We start from the raw sequence: 26,785 nt of genomic DNA, 5'->3' as shown, positions 1-26,785 counted from the left end.
ACGGGTGGGAGAGATCCAGGCCCTTTCCTGCAAGGCCCCGTACTTGACTTTTCACGACACGAGGGTAGTGCTCAGGACGCACCCCTCCTTCATGCCCAAGGTGCTGTCGGACTTCCACCTCAACGAACCCTTGGTGTTGCCTATTTTCTTCCCGTCGCCTTCGTCGCCGGCTGAAAGGACTTTGCACTCGCTGGATGTGGCTAGAGCGCTGAAGTTCTACGTGGACCGCACGAAGTGTTTTCGGAAGACGTCACAACTCTTTGTGAATTTTGGACCTGTCAATCAGGGGAAGGCTCTCTCGAAGGCTTCCATTTCCATATGGCTCTCCGGCTGTATCATGTACTGTCATCGGTTGGCAAACCGACCGTTGCCTGGCTGTCCGAGAGCCCATTCCACCAGAGCAATCGCAGCTACCACGGCGTTCCTATCTGGTGTGCCCTTGCTGGACATCTGCAGGGCTGCTACGTGGAGGTCGACGCACACCTTCACAAAATTCTGCTGCGTCGATCGGGATTCCAGGGAGGAGTCCAGGGTTGGCCAAGCCGTGCTGCGCAACCTGTTCGCCTAAGGTGAGCCTGGTGAGGAGGTAAGATTTGCTTAATGTTGAGTTTGATGTAATGCTTAATGTTGAGCCTTTGCCACCTCCCGTGGTTGTGCATGTGTGTACTGCTATGTATTCTTTATTCATGAGCATGTGAATCCATGCCAGACCCCATGCTGGAGAAGGAACAAGTTACTTACCTGTAACTGTTGTTCTCCAGCATGGGTCTGGCATGGATTCACATGCGAACCCTCCCGCCTACCCCTCTGCGGCTCTTCACTTGGTCATACTGCCATTTCACATGCTACCAAATCTGAAGATGGCTGCCAGAGGCGGGGCTTAGGTAGAGGGCAGTCATTGGCTGTGGTCAGTATGACGCAGAGATCAGTGATTGGTTACTACTACGAAAGACAGATCAGAAACGAAACTGATACTGTTTTTTTCTTTACTGAGGATTCCCAGCCTGACGACGGGGAATATTCATGAGCATGTGAATCCATGCCAGACCCATGCTGGAGAACAACAGTTACAGGTAAGTAACTTGTTCCTTAACTCCCCTCTTTGTATTTGGGGCCTGGTCGCAGGCAGAACTGATCATGTGTATGTGCTTCAAAATGTGACTTTGCGCTGTAAGGAAGAGTGCCAGTCTTGGTATGTACTGGGAGTCTGGAGGTTGGATGTGCGGTGGAGAATATGCCTAGGACTTGAAGTCCCAAACAAGTAACTTGTACAAACTACCACCATCTTTGAGGAAATCTTTCCAGATTCTCTAAGCATCCAAAATGCCCTTTTTTGACCCAATATCCATAGAAGACTTGTTTGCGTAATTGTTAACTGAGCATGGCTGGTCTTAATAAGGACTAACTTCTTAATTAAAAAGGCCACCCACCTTAGACCCACCTTATGGGGTCTGTGGCTTTCGCTGTTCCTCATAATGTGTTCATGCGTATTCTCTTTTTCTCCAACCTTCCTCCTGGTCAGGCTCAGCAGATGGATTCCTCACAGGAGTCTTTGGACACTGGGCACAGGCGTCGGCAGCAGAGCTCCACTTCCTCTGATGGCAAAACAGAAGACACAAACAATCTCCCAGAGCCGGAAACACCTCGCCGCAAGGGGCGCACCCCTAACCTCAGCAATAGTCCCAGTGTCTTCCGAGAACACAGCTCACCTAAGGTACGAATTTATGTTGCTCAGGGAGTGGAAATTGTGTGGTGCCAAGCATAGGTCTGGTAGAAATGCTGTTTCCCTAAGGTTTAAACACCTTAGGTGTAGGAATAGGGGAGGGAGGGATTGAAGAACTGTGGAGGTAGCATGGTGCTCAAGCACCACCTGCAGCTTTTAGCCTAGGGGCAACGTCCCCACCTTGGAAGCAAGACGACACAGAGTAACACAGGTTTAATCCCCGGGTCCACGCTTAGAACTCTCTGGGTATTAAGCGCGTTATTTTACAGCACCAGGTGCAATTACCTGTCTTGCACTACTTGTGGCATGCAATGCCTGGCTCGTACCACTGAATGTTGCCCACTTCCCCAGCAGTGCATCTTTCTGGGGTTGATGAGCTGTGCATGTACCCTGTGGCACCCTGTGAAGCACAGAACCTTTGTCAATTGCGGCACAATAAGGGACCTGGTTACAGGATGGACAAGTTGCCATGGCTCGGCCACTGCATTTCCTTTTGGAAGCTAGTTGAGTCAAGGTCTGTTTCTCCACAATTGGTCTATGAATATTCTCCATTGACATACTGGCAATCCCTTGTTCAATAAAGCAGGAGAGTGCTTAGAAGCAGTCTGAGATCTGGTTCTCCTTCATGATGATTTGTTCTTCTATTGTGACAAGGCCTGAATACAGGCCCTGTCATTGGAGAGAGGGAGCCCACCCCAAACAACCCGCAGTGCCTGCGCAAGTGTATAGAGACCTCCTGCCCACCTTACCCGTGATGATGGAGGCGTCCCCGCCGCAGGAGAACAGACTGAGATAAGCTGCAACAGGCAGCAGCAGAAGGGAAACCCCACGCAGAAGCATAACATCGGCCGCAAGAGAATGGGACGCCGAAGAGACGGAGTCTACTCGGCATTCCAAAATAGAGGCCTTAATAATGAAACTCCCATTAGGGAAATTAGCATTAAAAAAACCTACCAGAAAGCCTTATCAAATGTGGTCTCTCAGAGCGTTTTTACTTGGGGCAGGTCTTACAAGCCCTTTTTGAAGCCTACCTAGAATTTCCCCTTCCATAACCCCTTGAGCCAGGTAAGTGATTGGACGGGGTGAATATGCAATCCTGGGAGGAGTGGGGTATTTAATGAGGTGCTTCTGAGTTGTGCAGTGTGGGTTAGTCGGGTAAGGGCAAGAGATGGACGACATCCGAGAGATCGAGGAAACAAAAGTGAAAGGAGAGCAATGGTGAGTGGAGACCTGTGGAGTGTTTGTTTGAGAGTAAGGAGTGTGTGAAATAGCGATAGAGTAGAAAGTAGTAGTAGTTGGGAGTGGTGGTAGTAGCAGGAAGTGGTAGTTGGTAGTAGTGGACGGTTGTGAGTGGTAGCAACAGTATGTAGTAGGAATTGACATTAGTAAGGAGGACACGGGGAGAGAGATTTTGTGAGCAGTAGTGGTAACATCTAAGGGTGGAGGTAGAGCACCGGAGTGTGCGAACGTAGGGACAGTAGTACGGCAGCAGGGAAACCTCCTGGGGCCCAGTGCAGAGAAGAGTCAGGCGAGGCTGTGTGTGCAATAGAACTGGGTGGAAGGAGGGACCATGCCATAAATCCCATAGAGTACTAAGTGGGGCTAAGTAAGGGACAACTAGAAGACCCCTAGGGAGATAGCGAGACACCGTCTTGGGGTTACCTATTTTAAGGCTAAGGAAGAAACACAGATGCTAGAGGTCACCTTGTTATATTAAACATCCTGTTGGATTAGGGAGGAGGTAAGGGCTGGCGTAGTTGATTCAGAGAGGGACGACCCTAGCGCCAAACAACCCAGTAGGCCCTAACAGCCATTTGGATTATTGGGATAGGTACAATGGAACCTATTTCTGTCTCCGGAGTGGTTCTTGTAGTGGGGTCCTCCTCACACTATTTCAGATGCTTGTGGATCTGCTTAGAATCACATGCTGTGCAGATAGTCCGACCTCTAGTGGAAATTGTAGTGTATTTGTCATGCCCTCAGACTCACACGATCGCGTGGTGTGCAGACGGCGGAGCGAAATGCGGACCCTTCCCGCGGCCGCCTCCGCTCGACCTTTTGGGGGACGCTGTGCTCCGATGCATCCCTGGCGCCACTTTCCGCGCCTACATTGGGGTTTGCCTTGGAGATTGCAGGCGCGGAGGGGGGTGCCATTCCATGCTGCGGTCCTCTGCTCGGCACGGCATGTCACGAAGGAGGGTCACGTGACACGAGCGAACGCCTCCAGGAAGCAGGCACCAGATGAACCAGTTGGTCACGTGATCAAGGGAATGATCACGTGACCAGGAATTGGCCAACAAACCAGGAAGACTGCAATAAAAGGGGATTAGCCTTTACACACATTGCTTCTGAGCTGATCTTACGGCGTTTAGCGATTCCTGCATTCTGTACTTCATGGTTTTCGACCTCTTGTATTTTGGACCTTGTTTTCTCTTCTGGATTGCCCTCGATTTTGACGCCTGGATTCTTACTGGACTGTATACCTTGTTTACCTGGACTTTGGACTGATTCTTGGATTGCTTATGGATTAACCTTTGGACTTGGCGTATGGTAAACCTCCAGCTATGTTGGTCCAGACTCTTGGAACTGTATCAAGTACTGCTTGCCTTCTATCCAGACCCATTCCTCTCCCTTCAGATCCCGTGATCCCATCCTCTCTTCTGCACCACCCATCTGACCCCAGGGGGGGAAACAGTTAGGTTCAAAGCATTCATCAGTCATCCCAAGGGTAGGTGTCTTTTTCCTTATATCTGTTGATGCTTGTTGTGAATACCGTGTAGCCATTAGCTAACTTGGTATTTTCTTTGCAGCCACCCAGGACCTGGTGTTTCCTGTTTACCCCCACCTGTGGCTCCAATAACCGGTCAGCGAGTATTCTTGCTCCTCTCTGACTGGTGCTTGGCGACGGAGGTATACTAATCCACGTGGGCCTCAGGGCTTGACAGAATTGCATCTTTCTTTCCAAGATCGAAAGGGATGTCGACATGGGCGTGACTGTAACACTATCCCTAACTTGACCTGTAGTGTACCGAAAATCCCTCGCGTGTTGAGGTCCCACCAGATAGTTTTTTTCCACCAACCTAGTTGGTTGCTTATGCAGAGCTTGATAGAATTTTCATTGCTAAGTTAATTTTCACGACCTACAGTCTAGTCAATTCGACCTTCTACGACTGCTTTGTGGGTTTCCTGCCGCTACCAACCTCTACAACTGCTCGGGGACTGTTAGGTACAGATTTGGGGTAGGGCTCTTAGGGAGCAATACAACAATCTCAGCCTCCTGGCACTAGGACCCAACCTTTGGTATACATCTGAACTACACAGGTTGTAGTGTGGTAGAGCAGCCAGGCTTATCTCAAGAGGGGTCAATGTGGGCAGTAGAGTGGTTGCACAAAGACTCAGTGACAAGTATTCAAACAAACACTTAAACTCGAGGTTTCTTAATAAAATAATTATTTATTTATTTACCAGTCATTTATATAAGCCTTCCTTAGAAGGGAACAATATTATAGCAACACACAAATACCTTCAAAATACACTCTCTTGGTTCCTAAATCAGCAAGCACCCATTGGGAATGCCACACAGACACTCCCTACACCCTCAGGTCACATTAATAGTTGGGAAACTGTGGACATTGATATGTTACTGTTAGCATTTAGCATAGCACTGAAATTTGTCAAAGAAAAGTTTATTAGGAACAAACGAGGGATCACAAATATTCTCAAGCAGGCAAATACTTTTCAACCCTCCCCAGTGTCGGAGGAGAGAAGAGTCTTTCAGAGAAACAGGCTAGGCCAAAGTCCATAGGCAAATGTCTATGTAGCTGAAGCACTTCTTGCAGGTAAGTAAGAAAAGTCTTTGCACAATGTTTTAGAAGTCTTTTGTGAAGAAGAAGAATCAATGTTGGGCCACAAGCTGTTAGGCTTGTGAAGAGTAGAAACAAATCTACAACAAGAGGTAGTTCTCTTAGACTTTACAGTTAGGATAAAAGCAGCAGATGACTTCTGTTCCTGTTCTGCAGATCCTGGTGTTCCTGGGCCTCAGTCGTGGGGACAAGAGGGAGGACTTCTGGCGACTCCTGCACTGCAATGGGACGGTTACCAACAGCAACCGACTCTCTTCAAACTAGTGGCAATTCAGTGTTTCAGCTCCTCGCGTCTACCGCAAACAGCACACCACGGTTCCTGGCTGTCGAGATGGGCTTTCCTTGCATCTGGAGTCCAGCACTCTGTTAAGGTGGCTCGGGCTCGGTCAGCCCTACTTCCTGGGAGACTTGAGCACAGGGAGGTTCGGACACCTCCCTCACTTCCTGCCCCCTCCAGACACCATGGAGCCAGAGGCGGGCTTCACTCGTGAATCCCGCCAAAGACGAAACTAACAAAGGGGGCCAAACACTTGTGTATAGGCGTGTTATAAATGCCATATCATATCAAACCTGGTTTGTAATCTTAAGTAAATCTTAAGAAGGAACTTTCCACAAAGAAATGGCAAAAAAGAAGACTGTGCCATTTTGACAAAAATGGCACCCAAGGGTGCTTTACTGCAGCTGCGAATGCAGCCCGCGGTAAAGACACACCACAGTAGTAAAAATTAAATCACTGCCACCAGCCATTCATCGAGGAAAGGGTAACATAAAAATGTTACATGAGAAGCTAGGCAAAGGAGATACTATGTAACCCCTCCAGCACCCTATTGTAAGATAGTGTGTGCTGGGTCTAGAAATTTCAAAGTGTAAGTAAACTCAATTTTACTTTACTGCTCTTGGAAACAGTAGTTATCCAAGAGAAAGGTAGTTGAACCTTTGGGGCAATCTGGAAAACTTCCCTGTAGCACTACACTGAAGGTGCTGTGTGCTACAATGTAAAAAGATGCCTTTGGAGTTTGTTAGACTCCAAAAACCGAAAGGAACACAGAGGAAAAGATGCTCTGTAGGTCCGACCCCGGACGTAATGGCAATAGAATGGTCCTTGGCTAAGGGGGGATGGGGGGCAATGTTATAATCAAAACAAAATGGTATGTTATGATTGTTACTGTATGATGTTATAACCTAAATGCCAATAAAATGTAATTTAAAAAAGAAAATACATGAGAGAGTGGGAAAAAGGGTCTCACTCTCTCCAGGTAAAAATCCTAGAGTCCAACAAAAGAGCTGGGGGTCTTTAAGGTACAGAGGAATTGGCACATTTCTGAGAATTCTCCCTAATTCTCCTGACTGTCAACTGCATGGCCGCAGCCGTCCGGCCATTCCCTGACAGTAGGGAGAGTGGGCGCCTGGGTTTTATTCCTCTCTCTGAGAATGTATTTCCTTCACTCCTCTTTCTCTTCTCGGTCTGGCTGCCACTAATCTCTGCTATGGAGAGGACTCCTCTCCTTTTAAATTCTGCCGTCGTGTAATGGCAATTTTGCCTGGAAAGACACCCATCGCTGATGCAATTAATGTCTTCCTTGTGACCACGACAAGCGCTCATGCACGGCCTGTAAGCTCTTTCGACCGAAGACATTGAAAGACAGGCGGTCTAAACAGTGGGCGGCCTACCCTATGCAGGCCGAAAACCTTTCCCCCGTCTGCGCCGTCACTTCAGACGAAGAGGAATCTGACAGCAGCCATGACTCCGAATTGGAAGCCATCAACCTCTCAGCGAAGCCTGCATGCTCCCAGATGCCCGTCTCCCGACAGACAGGCCACTGCACTGTTTTGGGGGAAAATCACACCCCAGCAACAAGAGCACCCACACACCACGTGAACACAAGCACACAACCCCTAAGGCCTCTTTGACAGAGTTGTTGAAGAAGCGCTCAACGCCCACAGGACTGCTAAAAATGTTGACGGCCTCTGCCGAACCTCGTGGTTTGACTCCCTCCAAGCAACCACATTTGCGGCATGCAACTGGGCATCCTTCTGGAACGGGCCTTCCCACTAAAAGATCCTCTGTCGTCGACTCGCCATCCAAGGGCGCACAATCGCTGAAGGACCCGGTGGAGTCACCGACCACGCACGCGCCTTGAGGTTCGTCAAGACCCTCTATAGAACCGCTGAAACATTGCAAAAGCCTTTTCGGAAATTATTTTGGCGGCCAAGAAGTACAAGGGCACCCCCTCTCCAAGAGGACTATTCTGAAGCCCCTCAGCCTCTCTCTAAGGCCTTATTAGGAAAAGCTCCCCCTTCTGGACAACCCTTCCCTCCTCCTGACCATTCAGCTTCTTCTTTATGGACTAGGGAAATGTTTGAGCAATACATGGACGAAATGTCCCAGTTCATTGACTTTTCAGACAGATATATTATACCTAAGAGAGCTAGGGAAGTGGACTCTTGCCCCATTCCCTCCAATTTGCCGAAACTCCCCATTTATGCACAGGGACACCAAGGAGACCTCTTCAATGTCACAGATGACCCAACTCAGGAGGATTCTTATGAAGAGCTTAACCCCTTTGATCATGACCCAGCTGATCAGGACCCGGACTGGGACCAGGCAGAGGACCTGGGTCCTTGGCTTACACCGACACATATTGCTGACTCACGCCATCTGTCTGGATCTCCCTTATACTCCTCCACAATGAGAGTCGTTACCTGTTGACAACCAGATGTTGTACAACTCCATTTTAAAAAGAGCAGCTGACGATTTTAAAATTGCAACGCACAAAGCCGCTCCAGACTCAGTCTTCGTGGAGGATATCCTCTAGGAGAAGGCTCCAACTAGCCAAGCCTTTCCTTTACCGAATTCTATAAAGAAGTGCCTGGCCCCTTCTTTGCTGTCCCAGTCTCTCACACATCAGGGTTCATGCCCTACCAGACGCCTTGGTCATTTCGACCAGTCAAAAGAGGGCAGGGGTACCTCTATCCTCAGCCGAATCACCTCCGGATAAAGACTGCAAGAAGCTTTACACCCTGGGTAAGCGAGTCCCTGCAACTGCAGCCTATTCCACAAGAATCGCAAATAACACCACGTTCCTGGCAAGGTACAGTGATGTCAAGTGAGGCCTAGTGCAGGATGGTCTTCAGGATGTTCCAGAGCCCACCCGATCACGCCTGCTGGCGGTCGCGGCTGAGGGCAGACAACTAACACAAAACATACTGAAGAACACACTGGGCTCGACTGAGACCGCTGGACGCAAACCTCTCGGGGGAACCCTGCTTAAAAGACATGCCTGTTTAAAAAAAAAACTGTGGGTTCAAACCCAAAACTCAGGCCTCTCTAATTAACAAGCCAGTGAAGGATTCAAACATTTTTGGGAGTGCTGTTGATGCTCTAGAGACGGCAAAGAAGAACACGAGACTCTAACGTCACTTAGCCAGATCACATCTAAACCCTTTCACCAGCTCTAACGCACGCTGGTCCTTTTGTGGCCAGTCCTTCTCCTGCTCGTCCGAGGGGCAATATGGCTCAGGAAATAATTTGTGGTCCTCTGGTCAAGGCTCCTCTGGTAACTTCCAATACCAGCAAAGAGTCTCTCGTAGGGGCAAGGGGAGAGGCAGAAACTCTACTCCCAGAGTCTCCCCGACCTCCACCTCAAAGACTCGCTGGTTCAGGTCCCCTCCCACGCTTCCCCGGTCGGGTGTCGCCTGTCTTCATTTATCCACGCAAGGGAGGGGGTCACTTCAGATCAGTGGGTCATAAATACCATTGCCCACGGGTATTGTATCGAGTTTCTCCGACCACCTCGCTACCGCCCACCGAGAACACCTCCGCATCCTGGTGGAAGAAGTTCAGGTCCTGCTGGAAAAGGGTGCCATCAAAGTAGTCTCCCTTTCTCCAGGTAAACAGGAAGTAATTCAGTGTACTTCCTTGTACCCAAAAAGGATCTCGCCATGCGCCCTTCGAACAAGTATGTTAAACCTCAAAGTTCAGGATGACAACACTTCAGGACGTAATCCCCCCTGCTGGAGCAGGGGTTTTACATGGCCACATTGGACATGAAAGATGCATACTTTCATATTTCAATGCTGCCGGCGCCCTGAAAGTACCTCGGGTTCATGCTAGAGGACACCCACTATCAGTTCAAGGTTTTCCCCTTCGGCATTGCCTCAGTCCCAAGGGTGTTCACAAAGGTACTGGCAGTAGTAGCGGTTCACCTCGACAGGCGGTCCATCCCAGTCTATCCTTACCTCGACAACTGGCTCATAACAGGGGATTCGTATGGAACATGCCAAACAAATATCCAGAAGACGGTAGACCTTCTCTTCAACCTAGGATTCTCCATCAATGAGAAATAATCCAGTCCAACCCCCAGCCAAGACCAACAATTTCTGGGGGCTCTAATTCAGACAGAATACAGGCTCGTCTTCCCTCCAATGAGAGGGTCCAAAACATGCTGTTCCAGATCCCTCACTATGTAACCAGCCATCAAGTGACCGTAGGTAAAGTAATGCAACTGATGGGGATGATGGCTTCCTGCGTCTACCTAGTTCCTCGCGCTCGTCTGGTCATGCGCCCCATGCAAGAGTGGCTCTCAAGCCAATGGTGTCAGGTCAGCGGTCAGTGGGACAATCTAGTGGTTGTCTCGGGAGCCCTCGTTCAGTCTCTGCAGTGGTGGTCAAGAGAAAACCTTCTGCAAGGGAAAACCTCACCACCCCTTCAGTAGAGGCAACTCTCACCACAGACGCTTCTCTGATGGGGTGGAGAGCTCACCTCCTTCAACAGACGGCGCACAGCGTGTGATCTCCAGAAGTAGCATCCAATTACAGCAACCTGTTGGAACTGCTAGCAGTGTTCAAGGCCCTCAAGGCCTTCCAAACACACCTCCGGGGGAAAACAGTTCTAGTCCTCACAGACAGTACTACAGCCATGTACTACTTAAACAGTACTACTTAAACAAACAAGGGGGCACTCGCTCTCTAGGGCTGTCCCAAAACATTTGGAAGTGGGCACTCAAACACAACATTTTCCTCCTTTCACAACATGTTCCAAGGGAAACTGAATCTTCTGGCAGACGTACTCGGCAGAGACTTCCCCCTACCCGTAGAGCATGAGTGGCGGCTACAGTAGAACATTTTACTCTGCGTTTTCGCAGAATGGGACGTCCCAGAGATTGACTTGTTTGCCACTCTGGAGAACGCCCAATGGCCATATTACGTCTCCAGGTACCCACAGAACTGCTCCAAGGGGAATGGTTTTTGGATAACATGGTCTGGGAGATTTGTCTACGCTTTTCCCCTGATTCCCCTGTTCAACAGAATAGTGCACAAGATGCACCAGGAACCAGCCGCGATAATCCTGGTGGCCCCTATGTGGGCCCGCCAACCTTGGTTCTTCCATCTCATGGCAATGTCAGTCTCCCCTCCTATGAAGCTGCCGTTCCCGTACAACATGCTGTCTCAAGATCGGGGAGAAACACTACATCCATGCCCTCAAACTCTCAATTTAGCAGCCTGGCTCCTGAGGTCATAGAGTTCGGGCACCTTCTGCTCCCTCAGAGATGCATGGACATACTCAGAGAGGCACGGAAACCTACTATCAGATATTGCTACTCCAGGCTTTATCTGGTGTAATGTCTGGGGCATCAATCCTATTGATTGCTCATCTAATTATATCGTCCTTTACCTAACTCACCTGTTAGATTCAGGACTGGTTTTCAATTCTCTTAAAGTCCACTTAGCCACGCTTTCGGCCAACACCACGTGTCAGAGCAAGGTTTCATAGTGGAAAATTCCTGTAATTAAAGCCTTTATGGAAGGGGTAAAGAGACTTAATTCCCCATCTCCAATCCAGCTCCCGTGTGGGACCTGAATGTTGTTCTTACCAGACTAATGGGACATCCCTTTGAACCAATCCACAAGGCTAGCCTTAAAGCACTCGCCTGTAAGACCGCCTTGCTGGTGGCGATCACCTCTATAAGGAGAGTTGGTGAGCTGCAGGCCCTTTCAGTTCAGGACCCATTTGTCACGATTCACAAAGACAAGGTGGTTTTGCGCACACACCCTCCCTTTGCACTCAAATTTATCTCAAGGTTCCATGTAAACCAGTCCAAAGAACTACCCACCTTTTTCTAGAACCCCACTAACGTGGCGGAAAGAAGCCTCCACACACTGGATGCACGGATAGCGGTTATCTACTATCTGGAAAAGACAAAGCCACCAAGTTAAACAAACCAGTTCATTGTTTCAGTGGCAGCTGGTAGAGAAGGGGGCCATGCCTCTAAATCAGCTATTTCCAAGTGGATCGTAAACTGCATCGCACTGTTACACTCTTGCCAAGAGAGATCTGTCCTTCACGCCTAGAGCACACTCTACTCTGGCACAGGGGCTACCATATAATTTATTGCAAATGTTCCTCTAGATTCAATTTGCAAAGCAGCAACCTGGAATTCTGTACACACCTTTACACAACACTACTGCCTGGATGCACACTCTAGGTCTGATTCTCAGGTGGGACAAGCAGTGCTAAGACATCTCTTTGCTACTGTTCCTTCACACATCCCACCACCATCTCTGGGTACTGCTCGCTAATTTATGCACAGCATGTGATTCTAAGCAGATCTTCAAGCATCAGGACACATGCATTACTCACCGTAATAGCATTTCTGATGATTGTATCGGCTTAGATTCACATGTGCCCACCCTCCCTCCCCCCCCCTTTGTGGAGTAGAAGGAACATAGACTTCTTGCACCTTCTCTCCTGTACTCGCTCACGCAGACTATAAGGCATCCTCACAGCAGAAAAAAAAACACTGGTGGGACCTCGACACGTGAGTGATTTTGGGTACACTACATGTCACGTTAGGGATAGTGTTTGTAGTCACGCCCATGTCGACGTCCCTTTCGATCTTCAAAAGAAAGATGCAATACTCCGCGATTTCTACTAGATATATATGCACAGCATGTGAATCTAAGCAGATACAATCATCAGAAATGCTATTACTGTAAGTAATGCATGTCATACATCTCAAGGAAGTAGGGGCTGAATTCTTTGTACTTCAGAGGAAAGATGATATCCCATCTTCCAGATACACTATGATGCTCCTTTTCTTGTCTAACGTCTTTCAATTGAATTCCCGGCACACCATTATGTTTTTGAGGTTTGGGGTGTGAATGCTAAGCATATGCGTGAGCGTGAGCATTTATATAGCATCCACAATGCAGACTAAACCGTCTCTAGGCCTTACTCACCAGGGTTTGTAACATTAACATCCTTGAGGTCAAAAGTCTTGCAACCAATGGAAAGCACTTTTTAAGGCTAATCGGTCTCAAACATGCTAGAAAGAAATGAAAGAAAAAGCAGTGGACAAGGGGCATTCCAGCCCACATGAGCCATCTTAGGGGAGTTTTCATAAAGTTCACTTGGAGGTAAGACTCTCTAAAACTACCCTATGGTATAGATGTCCCCAACTCTTAACCTAAGTCTGTACCAACCAATGGATCTTGGTAGAATGGCAGAGCAGCCAGACTTATTTTAGAGAGAGAATTTTCAAAGGTGACTGCTTCAATTGTAGTTGTTCGCGGTTACGACTGCTACAGAGAATAACACTAATTCTAGTTCTACCGTATTATCGGTACTATTGCGCACTCACATTGATTACAGATAAACGGTAATTGTATTCATGTAGTAAAGTTACATCAGACAGTCTGTAGAAAGGCAAAGCATGGTTATTCACACTTAAGCAATATTATCCGTTCTAATAACACTTTTCAAGGCTTCTAACGCTTTGTAAGTCCAATCCCTAACTAGCCAAAAGTCCGTGTAGGAGTAGAACAAAAGTCAAAGGAAAGTCACTAGGAAAGGCAAAGTTCCTCAGGATACTTTAGTTACTAAAATAAAAATGCTTAGCAAGATAACACACTTGATAGGGACCCTGCAAAGGACTCCCTAATAGGGCACAAGCTGTCTAGCCTGGGCTAGAGGTATGGGTGGCCACCCTAACACATTGTAACACACTCCAGTCACACTGGAGCGACTCTTCGGCTTAAGGTAAGTTCTGCCTTTTGTTAGGATTGATTTACTATACTCTGGCCTGGTGGACAGATGTATAGAAGGCCAACTCCTTAGTCCTAAAACCATTGAGATGGCACCCCCACTCCCCACAAGAAGTAAAAAGGACATCACAGCAGAAAAACTACTCCCGCACCTCCTCCCTTCGCCGAATAACGTTAACAATAATGCTGACCCTAAATCTTTAGTGGAAATCTTCAATACTGCCATGTCCCAAGCTTTGGACTCCGCCGCCCCACTAAAAATGCGCAAAGCCAGACAAAAATCCCACCTCAACGCATGGTTCACACCTCAACTTAAAGAGTTAAGATTACAGAAAAGAAAATTGCAAACGATCTGGCGCCACTCCCCGACTACTGTCAATAAGGCTAAATTAACAGAACTCTCCAAATACTACAAAAAAGAAATTACCAACACAAAAACAATATATTCAATGATAGAATTGCAAAAGCTAGCTCCAATACTAAGGAACTGTTCTCCATCCTCCATGAAATGGAAGTCCCAACTCCACCGGCAGACACTGTCCCGAAGGAAAAGCCATGGTGCACTGCAATTCAAAAAGCCCTCCTAAACAAAATCACTACACTCCAACAGAAAATAGCATTTAAAAAAACTCTCTGCCCCCTCTGAGCAACAACCATCCCCTGACAAAGGGTGTAACACAACTACACCATTTACCTTTAAAGAAATCGCTATTCTTGATACGGAAAAAATCATTCTCTCTCTAAAACCATCTAACTGCAAGGGCGACAGTTGCCCGGCACAAATCATAAAGGATGCGGCTAGATACCTTGCCCCATTTATCTCTAAGCTCATAAACGCTTCCTTTAAAACCAATACAGTACCTAATAACCTCAAAGAATCCTGGGTCCTCCCCCTGCTTAAAAAACAAACACTAGACCCTACCAACTATAGACCAATCACCACTGTCCCCTTTCTACTTAAAATTATAGTAGCCTATATTCAAATTCAGCAATACCTAGAAACTAATCACCTACTAGGATCACGACAGTCTGGCTTCCGCCCACTCCACGGGACGGAAACTGCCTTGCTAGACCTTATGACTCAAATTGACGAGTTGAAGGACAAAGGACAAACAGCAATGCTAATTCTCCTGGACCTCTCTGCAGCATTCGACCTAGTGGATCATGCAGTCTTATGTAACCATCTTAAATCGGCGGCGCACTTCCCAGGGGAAGCCATAGCCTGGGTCCAATCCTTCCTGGCCAACAGGACAATGCGAGTCTTTTCCCCACTAACGGCTTCTGACCCAACCCAAATCTGCTGTGGAGTACCCCAAGGATCCTGTGTCTCCCCCACTATGTATAACATCTTTACTAAGCCTTTGTTCGACAAATTGGAAAGACTTGGTATCACCTACACAAATTATGCAGATGATACCCAGATCCTCATTCCCCTTTCGGGCAACTTTTTGGAGGACACAGCCTTAGTAAACAGAGCATACCTCCTCATTCAGGCATGGATGGCATCTCATGGCCTCTGCCTGAATGACGATAAAACTGAGATACTAATCATAGGCTCTGAAACGAACATAAAAAAAACTTAGCCCTAACTACACTGCCTTCAATATCGACAACAATCTCATCAAAGTGATGCTCAGTGGTCAAAACACTAGGCTTCTATCTTGATGCCACTCTCTCGCTGAAGAAACAAGTCCACTCACTCGCATCTTCCACAGCTTATACCTGTAAGCTTATCCGAGCTTGCAGACCATTCCTCTCTACCTCGAGTTGCATCACCCTCGCCAATGCCCTTGTAATGTCGAGATTAGACTACTGTAACACTCTCTACTCAGGTGCCAACAAAAATATCATCGACAAAATACAAAGAATGCAAAATAACGCCCTAAGAGCAGCCCTGAATATCCCTAGGAGAGAACACATCTCTGATGCTAGAAGAGAGGTTCATTGGCTAAAAATATCTGACCGGATACTTCTAAAAACAGCCTCCCTTACCTCCAAATGCTTAAACAACTTGGCCCCACCCTACCTTGCTGAAAGGATAAATAGAAGATCGTCCACACGTCCAACGAGAACAGCCAATGCCTATAACCTGGAAATGCCTAGATTTAAATGTGTCACAGCTGGAGGATCTAGCTTCCCAGTTATTGCAGCACAAACCTGGAATGCACTACCGTATGACCTCAGAAAGGAACAACCAGATCCTAAATTCAGACTTACTGTAATTAAATGGCTACGAACGAATGACTGTTAGCTTACCTTCTCGGTACCGTGCACTCCTGTCTCTGCTGCATGTCTCTTAACTTGCTTCCTTCTGTATGCCACTGTAACCATCCTGGCAGCCTATTTTCAAACTGTCTTGTATATTTTATGCTTCTTTGTACACATTATATAACCAAGCTTAAGTTGTCTCGACCTCTACTGCGCCCGGCTACCTAATGGGTTTGGCACGCAATACCAAATAAACAAACAAAACAAACCTATATTTGACAGGGACAACTCTGGGGAGCTGTAGCCAAACCAGTTCAGGTAGCGTTGACAGGCGGTCTAGGCCAAGATCTTCAGAGGTGGTGAGCTTGTAAAGGGTTCACAATGAGGTCTGTAAGGTACTCCTGGTGGCAACAGTAAAGACGGACACACTGTGATCACAGTTCAAGGGTGTTTATTAAAGTGTAAATGCAGGGTGGAAAAGTGCCTAACCTAAATCTAAGATGGGACCAAGCTTCAACCATCAAATGAAAACAAGGCAGTCCTTGTGGCGTTGTCAAAATAAAAGGGCCTATACTAAGAAAACCTATTGATTGATTGATATTTTATTTCTATCGTGCTCGTACACAAGTGTTTCAGAGCGCGACAAGGCAAGGGAGGGGAACAGGGGAGAACAAAACAGCGATTTTACTAGGCCCAGTGACATTGAGAACGCGCAAGTGCAAGGGAGAGGGGTGGAAAGTGTGAAGCAGAGGAGAAACCGATAAATAACAATAAATAAATAATAAAGGCAACAAACAGTGTTAATGCAGGGATCTTCTGTCTTATCCTAATGCATTGTGTCTCTTGGTAGCCACAACACACCTGAATTGTACCTACACGCAACCTCTAACTTGGCACTTGGCAGCCTGAGCTGCACTTGACTATACTTATTTACAACCTTGGTTTCTACATTTGGCAGCCTGCGATGCACTTGAACTGCACCTATAAGTAACTACGAATTTGACATTTAGCAGCTTGAGCTGCACCTTACCTATACCTATTTTCAACTTTGTTTCTGACATCTGGCAGTTTGAGCTGCACTTGTTTGAATCTACCCATCTGCAACCATGAATCTGTCATTTGGCAGCATGCGCTGCATCTGAACTGTATCGACAAGTAACCATGGATTTAACATTCAGCAGCCTCTGCTGCACCTTCACTTTACCTATATGTAACCTTGCCGTTTTATTTGACAGCTTGTGCTGCATCTGAACTTTATCGACAAGCAACCACGGATCTGATACTTAGTAGCCTGATCTATACTTATATGTAACCATGAATTTGACATTTGGCATTATGCGTTGCACTTGAACTGTACCTATATGCAATTCTTGATTTGACACTTGGCAGCCTGCGCTGCATTTGAACTGTACTACCTGTAACTAATGAATATGACCAACAGCACCTTGGCAGTAGCCTTGCACCATGTTGTGTAGCTCTGCCATATCCGTAACTGAAACACAAAGAGTAACATGTAGGATTTGGACTGGCGAAGGTCAGAGGCTTGTGCCCTCCTTCTCATGAGATAACTTCTCACAGGGATCTCTCGCCCCCCTCATGGCCTTGCAGGGCGCATTCCTTCTGGGATATATGTGCTAACAGTATGAAACAATGAGTGACTTGTGAACCTCTGCAGGTTTGGTCTTTCTCACTGCTGCCTATACTGCAACCCGAACCCTCATGCACACATTTATTTCTATATTCTAGGCCTCAATTTCAAAATGGCTGCTGTTTGCTAAGATGGCATTTCACTCCCAGCGCAATATATACCCAAACATCTCTATATTATCCATAATGCAGCTTCTAGCTGCACCCACCTCACCCTATAACCTCCCCAAGCACCTACAACACACTCTTATGTCTCCTCCTCATCCGGAACCCCTTGGGGCGGGGGCTGTAATAATACTACATTAATTAACTCCCATGCCAGCCTTGCTTGGTCCTCCGTCCCCATTTTCTCCCCCTCCAACCTCTGAAATTCCTTATATGGCCGCTTTCCCTCCTTTGGCATCCATGCTTTACATACAGATCGCAAACTTTCTCCTGCTTGTGCATACTGCTTCAGGGTACATGTGAGGTAAATACACCCCCATCTGCGTCAAGGTTGACACAATGTTAGTCATAGTTTTCGGAGTCTGGTGGGGGGGGTGGCAGGCCTGGCAAATTCTTTAAAATTCCTCTGGACCCGCAGGTCGAGTAGCTTACCTTTTCTACTCAGCTAAGAGAAATGCACTTGACCCAGAAGATCATTAGATCAACACTTTTTTACTTTAAAAAAAGCATTGCGACGGGGGACAAACTTTTAACAGCGCTGTCGATGGTCCTTTCCATAACCGTAAGAACAAGTAGCAACTTACTTTTTTAACATTACAACTATTTAAAATGTAATTTAAGAAACCAGAGCAGGGAGGTCTCTCCCTCTCCCTTCCCTGTATGCAAAGTCCAGGAGATGCGCGGGAGAGGTTTTTTATAAGTATATATCACCTCAAAATGATTACACAGGGCTAGAAGTGTGGGTAACAAGCCATACAATTTACAATATGCTTTGTAGGATAATGTATCACAAATTTAGGTGCCACTCGATCTCTCGCAGTACCCAGGAGCATTGTGCAACACATTTGCCCCGCGGCGGGGCAAGGGCGCGGTGTTTGGCGCCGCTGTTGTCGGTTCCCTGGAGGGACGTTCCCCTTCCTGGCGGAGGCCACGCCCCCTGGACATATTACGGCGCTGCAAGCCCCGCAGCGGTGAAGCCCGCGGCGGGGCAAGGGCGCGGTGTTTGGCGCCGCTGTTGTCGGGTCCCTGGAAGGACGTTCTCCTTCCTGGCGGAGGCCACGCCCCCTGGACATATTACGGCACTGCAAGCCCCGCAGCGGTGAAGCCCGCGGCGGGGCAAGGGCGCGGTGTTTGGCGTACGTGGAGGGAGGCACTCCTTGTGTTGGCCATCGGACGGGGGCAATAAGAAAAGTAAGTGCAGACAAGTGTTTTGCACCTGGGACTGCTGGTGTCTTCTTATCTAACGGCGTAGAGCCCGTGAAAACCTGCTGGGGGCCGGACCCGGACCCGGGACCTCAGTACAGCCCTCTACTGGTCAGCTCTGAGGGGCTCCGTCATGTCCCTAATAAAGTCCCTGAGGTCCTTTAGGGGCCATGCTGCGCCAAGGAAACTGGCCACGAAACCGGCTGGCTCTCTGCCATCTACCACGCCATCTACCCCGCCCACGTTTTGCTTTGAGCCTACTGAGTCCCTGTCCAAAGCCCCTGAGCATACACTAGCAAGAAAACGCCTGGTCATCAAGAGAAGTAGCCATCAGGGTGTAACCGAAAAATCTAGGCCCAAAGCAAAGTCCCATACCACGGCCTCCTTATGTTCTGATACTGACCCTGTATACCGAGAGCCTATATATGCCGTGGAGGGTACGAAAGCACCCACCCCAGGAACCGAATGCGGGGGGGGGGGGGCCTTCCAGTAATCTGGCTAACTTCCCAATGCAGAGCTGTAAAGGAACCCTCCCAACTCAGAAGCTCGAAGACACTGTCTGTCAAGAATCTCTGCCCACCGATTCTGGGAACTCTGAAGCCATGCCTCTGGCCAATGCCTCTGGCACAGGCATAGGGGGGGTTGGTGATGTGTCAGTTCTTCCTTTTGCATCCCTGGCACCTGTTGTTTCTGTCACCCCCCAACCCAGTTCGCCCATTGATAGTCTACACTTGCCACCTGTTCTCCCACCTACCTCTGGCCCTATTTTCGTCTGCACACCCCCAGCCACAGCTGCTACCACTTTGGATCTATTGGACACAGAAACCACTGGAGCAACCGAAGATAATCTCCCGCCTATCTCCACTAGTAGCTCATGGAGCGAGACCTTACTAGCATCGATCTCAGGGTCCTGCTCCTTTTCTCATCTAACCCCCTTCAGGGCTCTCAAACCCGTTACCCACGGTAGCTACTCCTCCACCGCTCCACTACAGAAGGAGGTGCACACTGTCGGCTGTTGCTCCTGTGCACAAGTGCTCTCTGAAATTGCAATCATCAAGAAACTGCTTTTGGTACTGATTGATGCCCGGGGAATAAGAGGGGAGGGGAAGGGTGGAGTGGACCCGCCGGGGGAGTCTTCCAGTATGCCCCCAGTTGGCAAGGGTCTCAACCCCCCTCAGCTACCTTCAATTATTCCACCCTGCGAAAGGACCGCCAATGCATCAATGAGCCCTACTCGGGTTGTCCAGCTGATGCATCCTAACGCAGAGAGGGGCCACCCTACTGGAGCATCGAACCAAGTGTGATGGGGGAGAGTCCCCCAAGCGGCCTGACAATCAATCCTGCTAGGGAGGGAGGGAGCGGAGCACGCGGCTTCTGTCCAAGGGGGCGCAGCCCCAAGAGTCCTGTACATGGGGGGGAAAAGTACTGCTACGGTTTTCCTGCATGGGGTACCTAAATTGCCTTTGGGCAGGCGAGAACCAAGGGATGCCCTCTCAAACAAATGTCTCCACTGGCTGCGTTCTGTTGGGAACTGTCCCTTTGTGACCAGGGAAGCGTTGGTGGGGTGCATCAGACTGGCAGGCGAAGGTATAAATCCCTCTGACTCTGTTAAAATTGTCTTCAGGAATGGCCAAATGGTCAGGGAAGTTTTGAGAAGATCTGGGGGTTATGTGCGGGCCCCATATAGTGGGATTACAATTAGCTCGTGCCCCTATTTGGGAGCCGCTGCCCTACCTGGAACTGTCACACATTGTACTGTCCTGTCGGGAGCGAACTGTACTCCTCTGGGTAAAAGGCCTGTGGGGGGCCGCGTCTGAGTGACTAGGGCGGACAACTAGTTTTGTGACCATTTGGTCAAGTTAAGGGACCGTGTGTAACGTATTCGGGTCCTTGGGGTTGACTCCCTTTTCCACTCTAAATATTTTCTGATCTATGGTGTTGGGTAATGGTGCAAAGATTGCACTTCCTTTTACGTGTTCTGATCTTGTTTATCTTGGGTTTGATGGATTCTTCAAACTGTAACTTGGATTTGTGCTACAATGTGTATTTTGTTGTTTAATGGTTGTTTTTATACATCCGAATAAACCTGTTTGACTGACTGACATTTTAATGCTGGCTGTGCCAAGTGTGCACAAATGTAATGGCTGCTGTAGAGCAAAGGTTCATGCCTTTTGTTGCTCCAGTTCTGCTGAAGCGCGCAGTGTGTAAGATGAAGGGGTGTAGTAGGTAGGGGGTCAGGACGGGGCAGACAGAAGAAGAGTGTTGTCGCAGGAGAGAGCGAAGTAAAAGATGCAGAAGCGGACAGTGTGAGAATGTAGGGCTGAATGAGATGTGTATATATGTATATGGGCAGCTGTAATGCTTCTGGGGCACAAGGCACATGTATTAAATGAGTACATTGTTTGCCTTAAAGGACAGCTAAGCAAGTTAATCTTCTGTCACAAACATCAGCCCAAGTTCAACCTACTTTGCATGTAAGAATACCAGCAGGGCCGACTCAGCCGGGTAGTAGTAATTTGGGTACCATTACATTGTGATAATGTCACCTATTATACAGATGTTAGAGGTGTTAGGAGGCCAGCATTAACAAATGATATATAAAGATACCCATTTAAACACATCATTAATATTGGTTAACACTGCATGGCATAGTTGAAATGAATAGGCATGACAGCAATTGTCTGGAGGCAGTTTGTTATCATGCACTTCTTTTATTTTATTAACTGCGCTACAGCAAAACAAGCATGAGACTGCTGGTGGAACTGCCATGATAGTTTTCTAGGTGGCTATGCTATGAGAATGTGCACTCCTGGCTGGAACAAAACTAGGATACCAGGCAGCGGTAGACAAATAACTGATTATTTAATACATCTGTACCTTCATTGTTCCCTCTGACATCTGATTTAACCATCTTTAAACCCCAGTTAACACTTTCTAGCCACACTGCCTATCTTGTGAATGTAAAGGAGAAATGTGTTATGTGCTCTTAAATACATACATAAAGCTATGCACAAACATCCGACAGACTTACAGGCATACAGACATAACAGCTTCATACACCAACATAGGGCACACAGACAGTGCACAAATATATACACATATATATAAATGTACATATTCTCAAACACCCTGGACCGGGAGAGATGTGACTGGTAGTGGGATTGTCACTGTTGTGCTGTGGAGGCAGCTGGCAAGGAGCATGTCTATATTACAAGTTAAACAGTATGGTGCATTGTATATAATGGGGCAATAATACACATCTATTGTATACTCTGCAAAGCTCTCCCTGGCTTAAGCTATTTGGTAGAGCATATCATGTACACTGGCAGGGTGTGCAGCAGGCTTTGTGGAGAGGATCAGTCCCACCCCAGGAAATGCAAATGTCTTAAGTAGCAACTGCAGGTCACACCTATTCAGGCCTGTTAAGGAGCCCTGCAGGTATCCCACCCTTCCAGACCAGGTCCTCTTTGGCGGTTTCGGGTAGTGAGGGGCGCAGAAAGGAAGCAAATTAAATCATAAAGCTTCACCTATTAGAAGACTACCATGCCTACTCATTTTATGTTAATGGAAGACTTGTTTTTTTAACCAAAATGTGTCTTTCCTTATCATTTTGCATTCTCCTTCCTAAAAAAGGAGAGACCACGGAAAAATCATACCCTGCCTTAATGTGGCAATAGTTTGCTGACTTAAACATTGTTATGGGGCTGCCCAACAGAGACCATGTTCATTGAAAAAGTGATGGGAAAGGAAGCTTATTTGCTGCACGTCCCAAAATGCTGATAAAAAGGACACATGCAGTGCAAATGCTAAGCGTCATAAATACGAACCACCACAAGAACATTGCAGCGCCTGATCAAGTGCAAAATGCTTATGAACTAAATGTCTACATTCCTAGTGGCATAAGTACAGGGCTAGAAACAGAGCTTTGTTTGAAAATCTTGAACACATGCACATAGCAGGAATAATGGGAACCTTGCTGTGCATTGTGGTTTAATTACAGCCTCCTAGCGTCCATTAACGGTTTCATTTCGCAGTCAGAAAAGCAACATGAACGCAAGCTGCTCTCCAGCTTACACTCAATGACAAGTGTGAGTGCAGAAATGAACTTACACCCCAAATATATCCCGAATCTGAACATGGATAAGGCGAACAGCCCAGCTACACAATGCGTAACACATGTAAGTAGAAGAAAACGCAATTGTTGCCGATTGCTCACATTGACGTGAGCGTACACCAAACACATTTGTAGGCATTTTAATATCCACCATGAAAGGAGGGGGAAAAAAGACAGTGTTTGGGAAGAAAAGTGTGACGTGTTAAGCAGCGTTGAGATAGTGTAGAGGTAGCTCAGTTATATAACTACATTGAAAGTAGTACGGTCGGTCAGTCAAGGTTAGTCAACAGTCATTTACATATGTACACAGATATGTAATCAATTGACTTGTCAATTTGTATCACAGTTCTTACACATCTGTCAGTTCTTTCTGAGTGGGGTGAGGTATTGGGGGCCCTCCGGACATCTGAAAGTTGTATCCAATAGCTCAGCTCCCTAACCTTTACCCCAGAGTAACATAGATGACCGTAAAGGGGCCGTTGTATCTAGGCTCACTCCACCTGCGGACAAAAATCTTTACAAAGATCATATTGCCTGGGAACAGCTGGAGAGGATACAACACCAGAGGATGAGATGCAGCGCTGGTTGTATCTTCAGACCGCAGTGGCGCTATCAATTGTATTGCTTTTGTTAAGGCAGAAAGATATTCTCTAAATTCATCCCCTAGAACGGACGCAGCTCTGTGAGCATTTGAAGCTTTTCTGATGGGAGATAGGGGCATGTGCATTTGTCGCCCTGTTACTACCTCATAAGGCGATAAAGGACGATCCTTACAGGGCTGTAGGGCGCATGCTAAATGACGCCAGAGGCAAGCAGTGCACCCAGTTTTTCTTTAATGTGGTGCACATCTTCGACAGCTTGCTTTTCAATAGGTCATTGTTCCGTTCTACAATCCTGTTGGCCTTAGGGTCATAAATTGTACACATCTGATGCTTGATGCCCGGTGTCCAAAAAAAAAGTGAATGCTTTTTTATTTATTTAGTTATATATTTTTTAGTTTGGTATGCATACAAAAGTTGTTTTTTTAAAAAGAAGAGGGGTTGGGGGGAACCCCCCATAAAAAAAAAACTAAAAAAAAAAAGCATTTGAAACTTTTTTTTTTGGCACTTTTGGTGTTAAAAAAAAGGCATTTGATCCTTTGTATTTTACGAACAAGTCACCTACAACCTTGATGCCCAGTAATGCTGTTATTTCCTTAAACAGCTTATTAAAGAAATGTGTGCCATTGTCAGACCTTAATAGATCACATACCCCCCCAGCGAGGGAACATCTCTCTCACCAAAAACCTGTCCGCACACTTGGCATCTGGATGTGGATAAGGATCTGCCTCCACCTATCGGAAAAAGGGACACAGAATGACAATCGTATGAGGATACCCATTACACCTTTTCCCCATATCTGCATATTCGAATGGATGGTTTCCTCCCACGTATTCCTTATCTTTGATATTTCCTAATAGCCAGCTTGCTGCTTCAGCAAAAAAATAAAATTCCCAGTAGAGGGCGCTGCGCGTCGACACCTGTCAAGTCGATGTCCCTCGAAGGCCTCTGTCTCGACATAAACGTTACCACGGGTATAAGTAGCTTGCTTCGCATCCGTTGCTCAGTTCCGTTTTTCCGCGCTTCACAGCTTCGGGAACGTAATGCTCGGTTCCGAGAGAACATTGAAATTCTTTGAGTTTCCTGTCAGAAAATCTTCGATCGAGATGGCCTAGTCATCGACTCCATCTACGCCCCGGTCTAGATTAAAAAGAGCCAGAGACTGTGGAGCTAAGATGTCCATGACAGATCTTCACACGGTCTGTCTTTGGTGCCTTGGGGCAGAGCATCCGTGTTCGGAGTGTGAAGATTGTCCATGACGGCGAAGGCCTCGAGGGATCCCAGGGGGAAAATGGAGAGCGGTAAGCCCCAAAAGTCCATTACCCCGACCAAATGCACCTCCGATGAGTCGGTCTCGGAGTAGATCCCACTGCTCATCCTCTTCTAAACATGGCAAGAAAAGGCACCACAGGTCGCCTTCCACTTCATCCTCCAGTTCACCGGGGAGAGTCATATGCCCTACCAAGCATAGTTCCCCAGCCCAATGGGAAGAATTCCGCAAAAGTATGTTGAAGGTATTCGGGAACGTGGCCTTGCCCCCCCTCGAAGATACCTAGAGGCGATACATAAGGTCAAAAGCCTATTAAACGCAAAAGCCGTGCTTCCTCCACCTCGGCAAAAGAAACTCCTCGAGAGAGTACAAAACCCTTGAGTCGAGACAAAGCCTCTGTGACACCCAAGACGTCACTATCGACTCATAAATCGAAGTCATCGAAGCCAAAAACTGCATAATCTGCGACTCTGTTGAAGGAAGGGTCATCGATACCTCAAACGCCAGACCCCTCGACGCTGTTGGGTACATTACCTTTGACAATTTCGTCAAAGGTGTCGACGTCTCAACCGATTCTGTCGACGATCTCGAAGCCTATAACGGCTTCATCAACGTTTTCAACCATTTCTGCCACAATAGTCACATCTATTGTTCCTGCTTCATTTGAAAGAACCTATATCCCTCAATCTCGCTCAGATTATTTTAATACTCTCTCCTCAATTTATGAGGAGGGTGAGAATTCTGATGCAGAGACCTTTTGGGTTGGAGTATGGGAGACCCTGTATTCCAGAGGAACTGGTCTCAGAAGAGTCCAGATTGAAACATCTTCAGGACTCCCTACATGAAGCAAGTGGGATTGATACTTCCCCAAAAGTTGACTTTGGTAAGCCTGACCCAGGAGACCATGCAGAGAGCAATTATAGAATGCTCCTGAATAGGGTGATGGAATACATGGGGTGGTCTAAGCCTACACCTGTGTATGAACAAGACGACCTGACGGATATACTTGATAAGGGGCCTCAGGAGGACCCTATTGTGTCTTTTCACAAGGCTTTGCACAAAAGGGTGTCCACTAATTGGGAACCCCCAGATGTCATCCGGCAGTCAGTAAAAGATTGGCAGCCAAGTATAGAGCTTCATCTGCAGATTCTCTATATCCAAACACCCAACTCCTGAGAGTTTATTTGTACTAGCTTATAAGGCGATAAATGACGATCCTTACAGGGCTATAGGGTGCATGCTAAATGACGCCAGTGGCAAGCAGTGCACCCAGTTTTTCTTTAATATGGTGCTCATCTTCGACAGCTTGCTTTTCAATAGGCCATTGTTTCGTTCTACAACCCTGTTGGCCTCAGGGTGGTAAATTGTACACATCTGATGCTTGATGCCCGGCGTCCAGTCATAGTTTCGAAAAGAAAGGATTGAATGCCACTTCTTCAGGAAAGCAGAACACATACCCCACAATCCTGCAGGATCGTGATGATAAGTTCGATGCCATGGCCAAGAAAGTTTTCTTGGCATCCAGTATGGCTTTAAAGTCTGCTAATGTCACATGTACGTTGGCGAGTTTTACGCACACCCTTTCGGATTGTGTTTCAATGGCGGCTGACCCTATCCCCGAGGGGGAAGAAAGAGATGGTTTCTTGAACCTTATCAAGGATGGAAAGGACACCAAGTGCGAATCCCTCCAAACCGGTCTTGACTCTGTTGACGGCATCAGCAGAGCCATGGCAGTGAGTACAACAATCCGCAGATATGTGTGGTTACGGAAGTCGGAATTTGCCCCAGATGTACAGTCCAGACTTCTGAATATGCCCTTTCACAGCACACATCTATTTGGAACTAAGGCTGATGAAAGTTTGGAGAAGCTGCAAACTTCCAAGGCGTCAGCAAAATCCCTTGGAGCTACGATATGGCAAACTTCAAACCGCCCCACAGGTGCACCCTGGA

The 26,785-nt window shown here is 47.4% G+C and overlaps 1 protein-coding gene across 3 annotated transcripts in view; it reads left to right on the top strand.

The window, feature by feature from the left end:
• MDC1 (mediator of DNA damage checkpoint 1) overlaps nt 1–26,785 on the top strand; it is a 323,363-nt gene that overhangs the window by 200,158 nt on the left and 96,420 nt on the right. For all 3 annotated transcript variants that reach the window (XM_069635188.1, XM_069635189.1, XM_069635187.1), the window contains one exon: nt 1,523–1,714. In XM_069635188.1, coding sequence (XP_069491289.1) covers nt 1,523–1,714 — 192 coding nt within the window. The remainder of the gene's footprint in view (nt 1–1,522; nt 1,715–26,785) is intronic.

This window comes from Ambystoma mexicanum, chromosome 13, assembly GCF_040938575.1.
Source record: "Ambystoma mexicanum isolate Mex_15411 chromosome 13, UKY_AmexF1_1, whole genome shotgun sequence".
Classification (NCBI taxonomy): Eukaryota; Metazoa; Chordata; class Amphibia; order Caudata; family Ambystomatidae; genus Ambystoma; species Ambystoma mexicanum.
The sequence above is the reverse complement of the archived record's forward strand: the minus strand, read 5'-3'. Positions and strand labels throughout refer to the sequence as shown.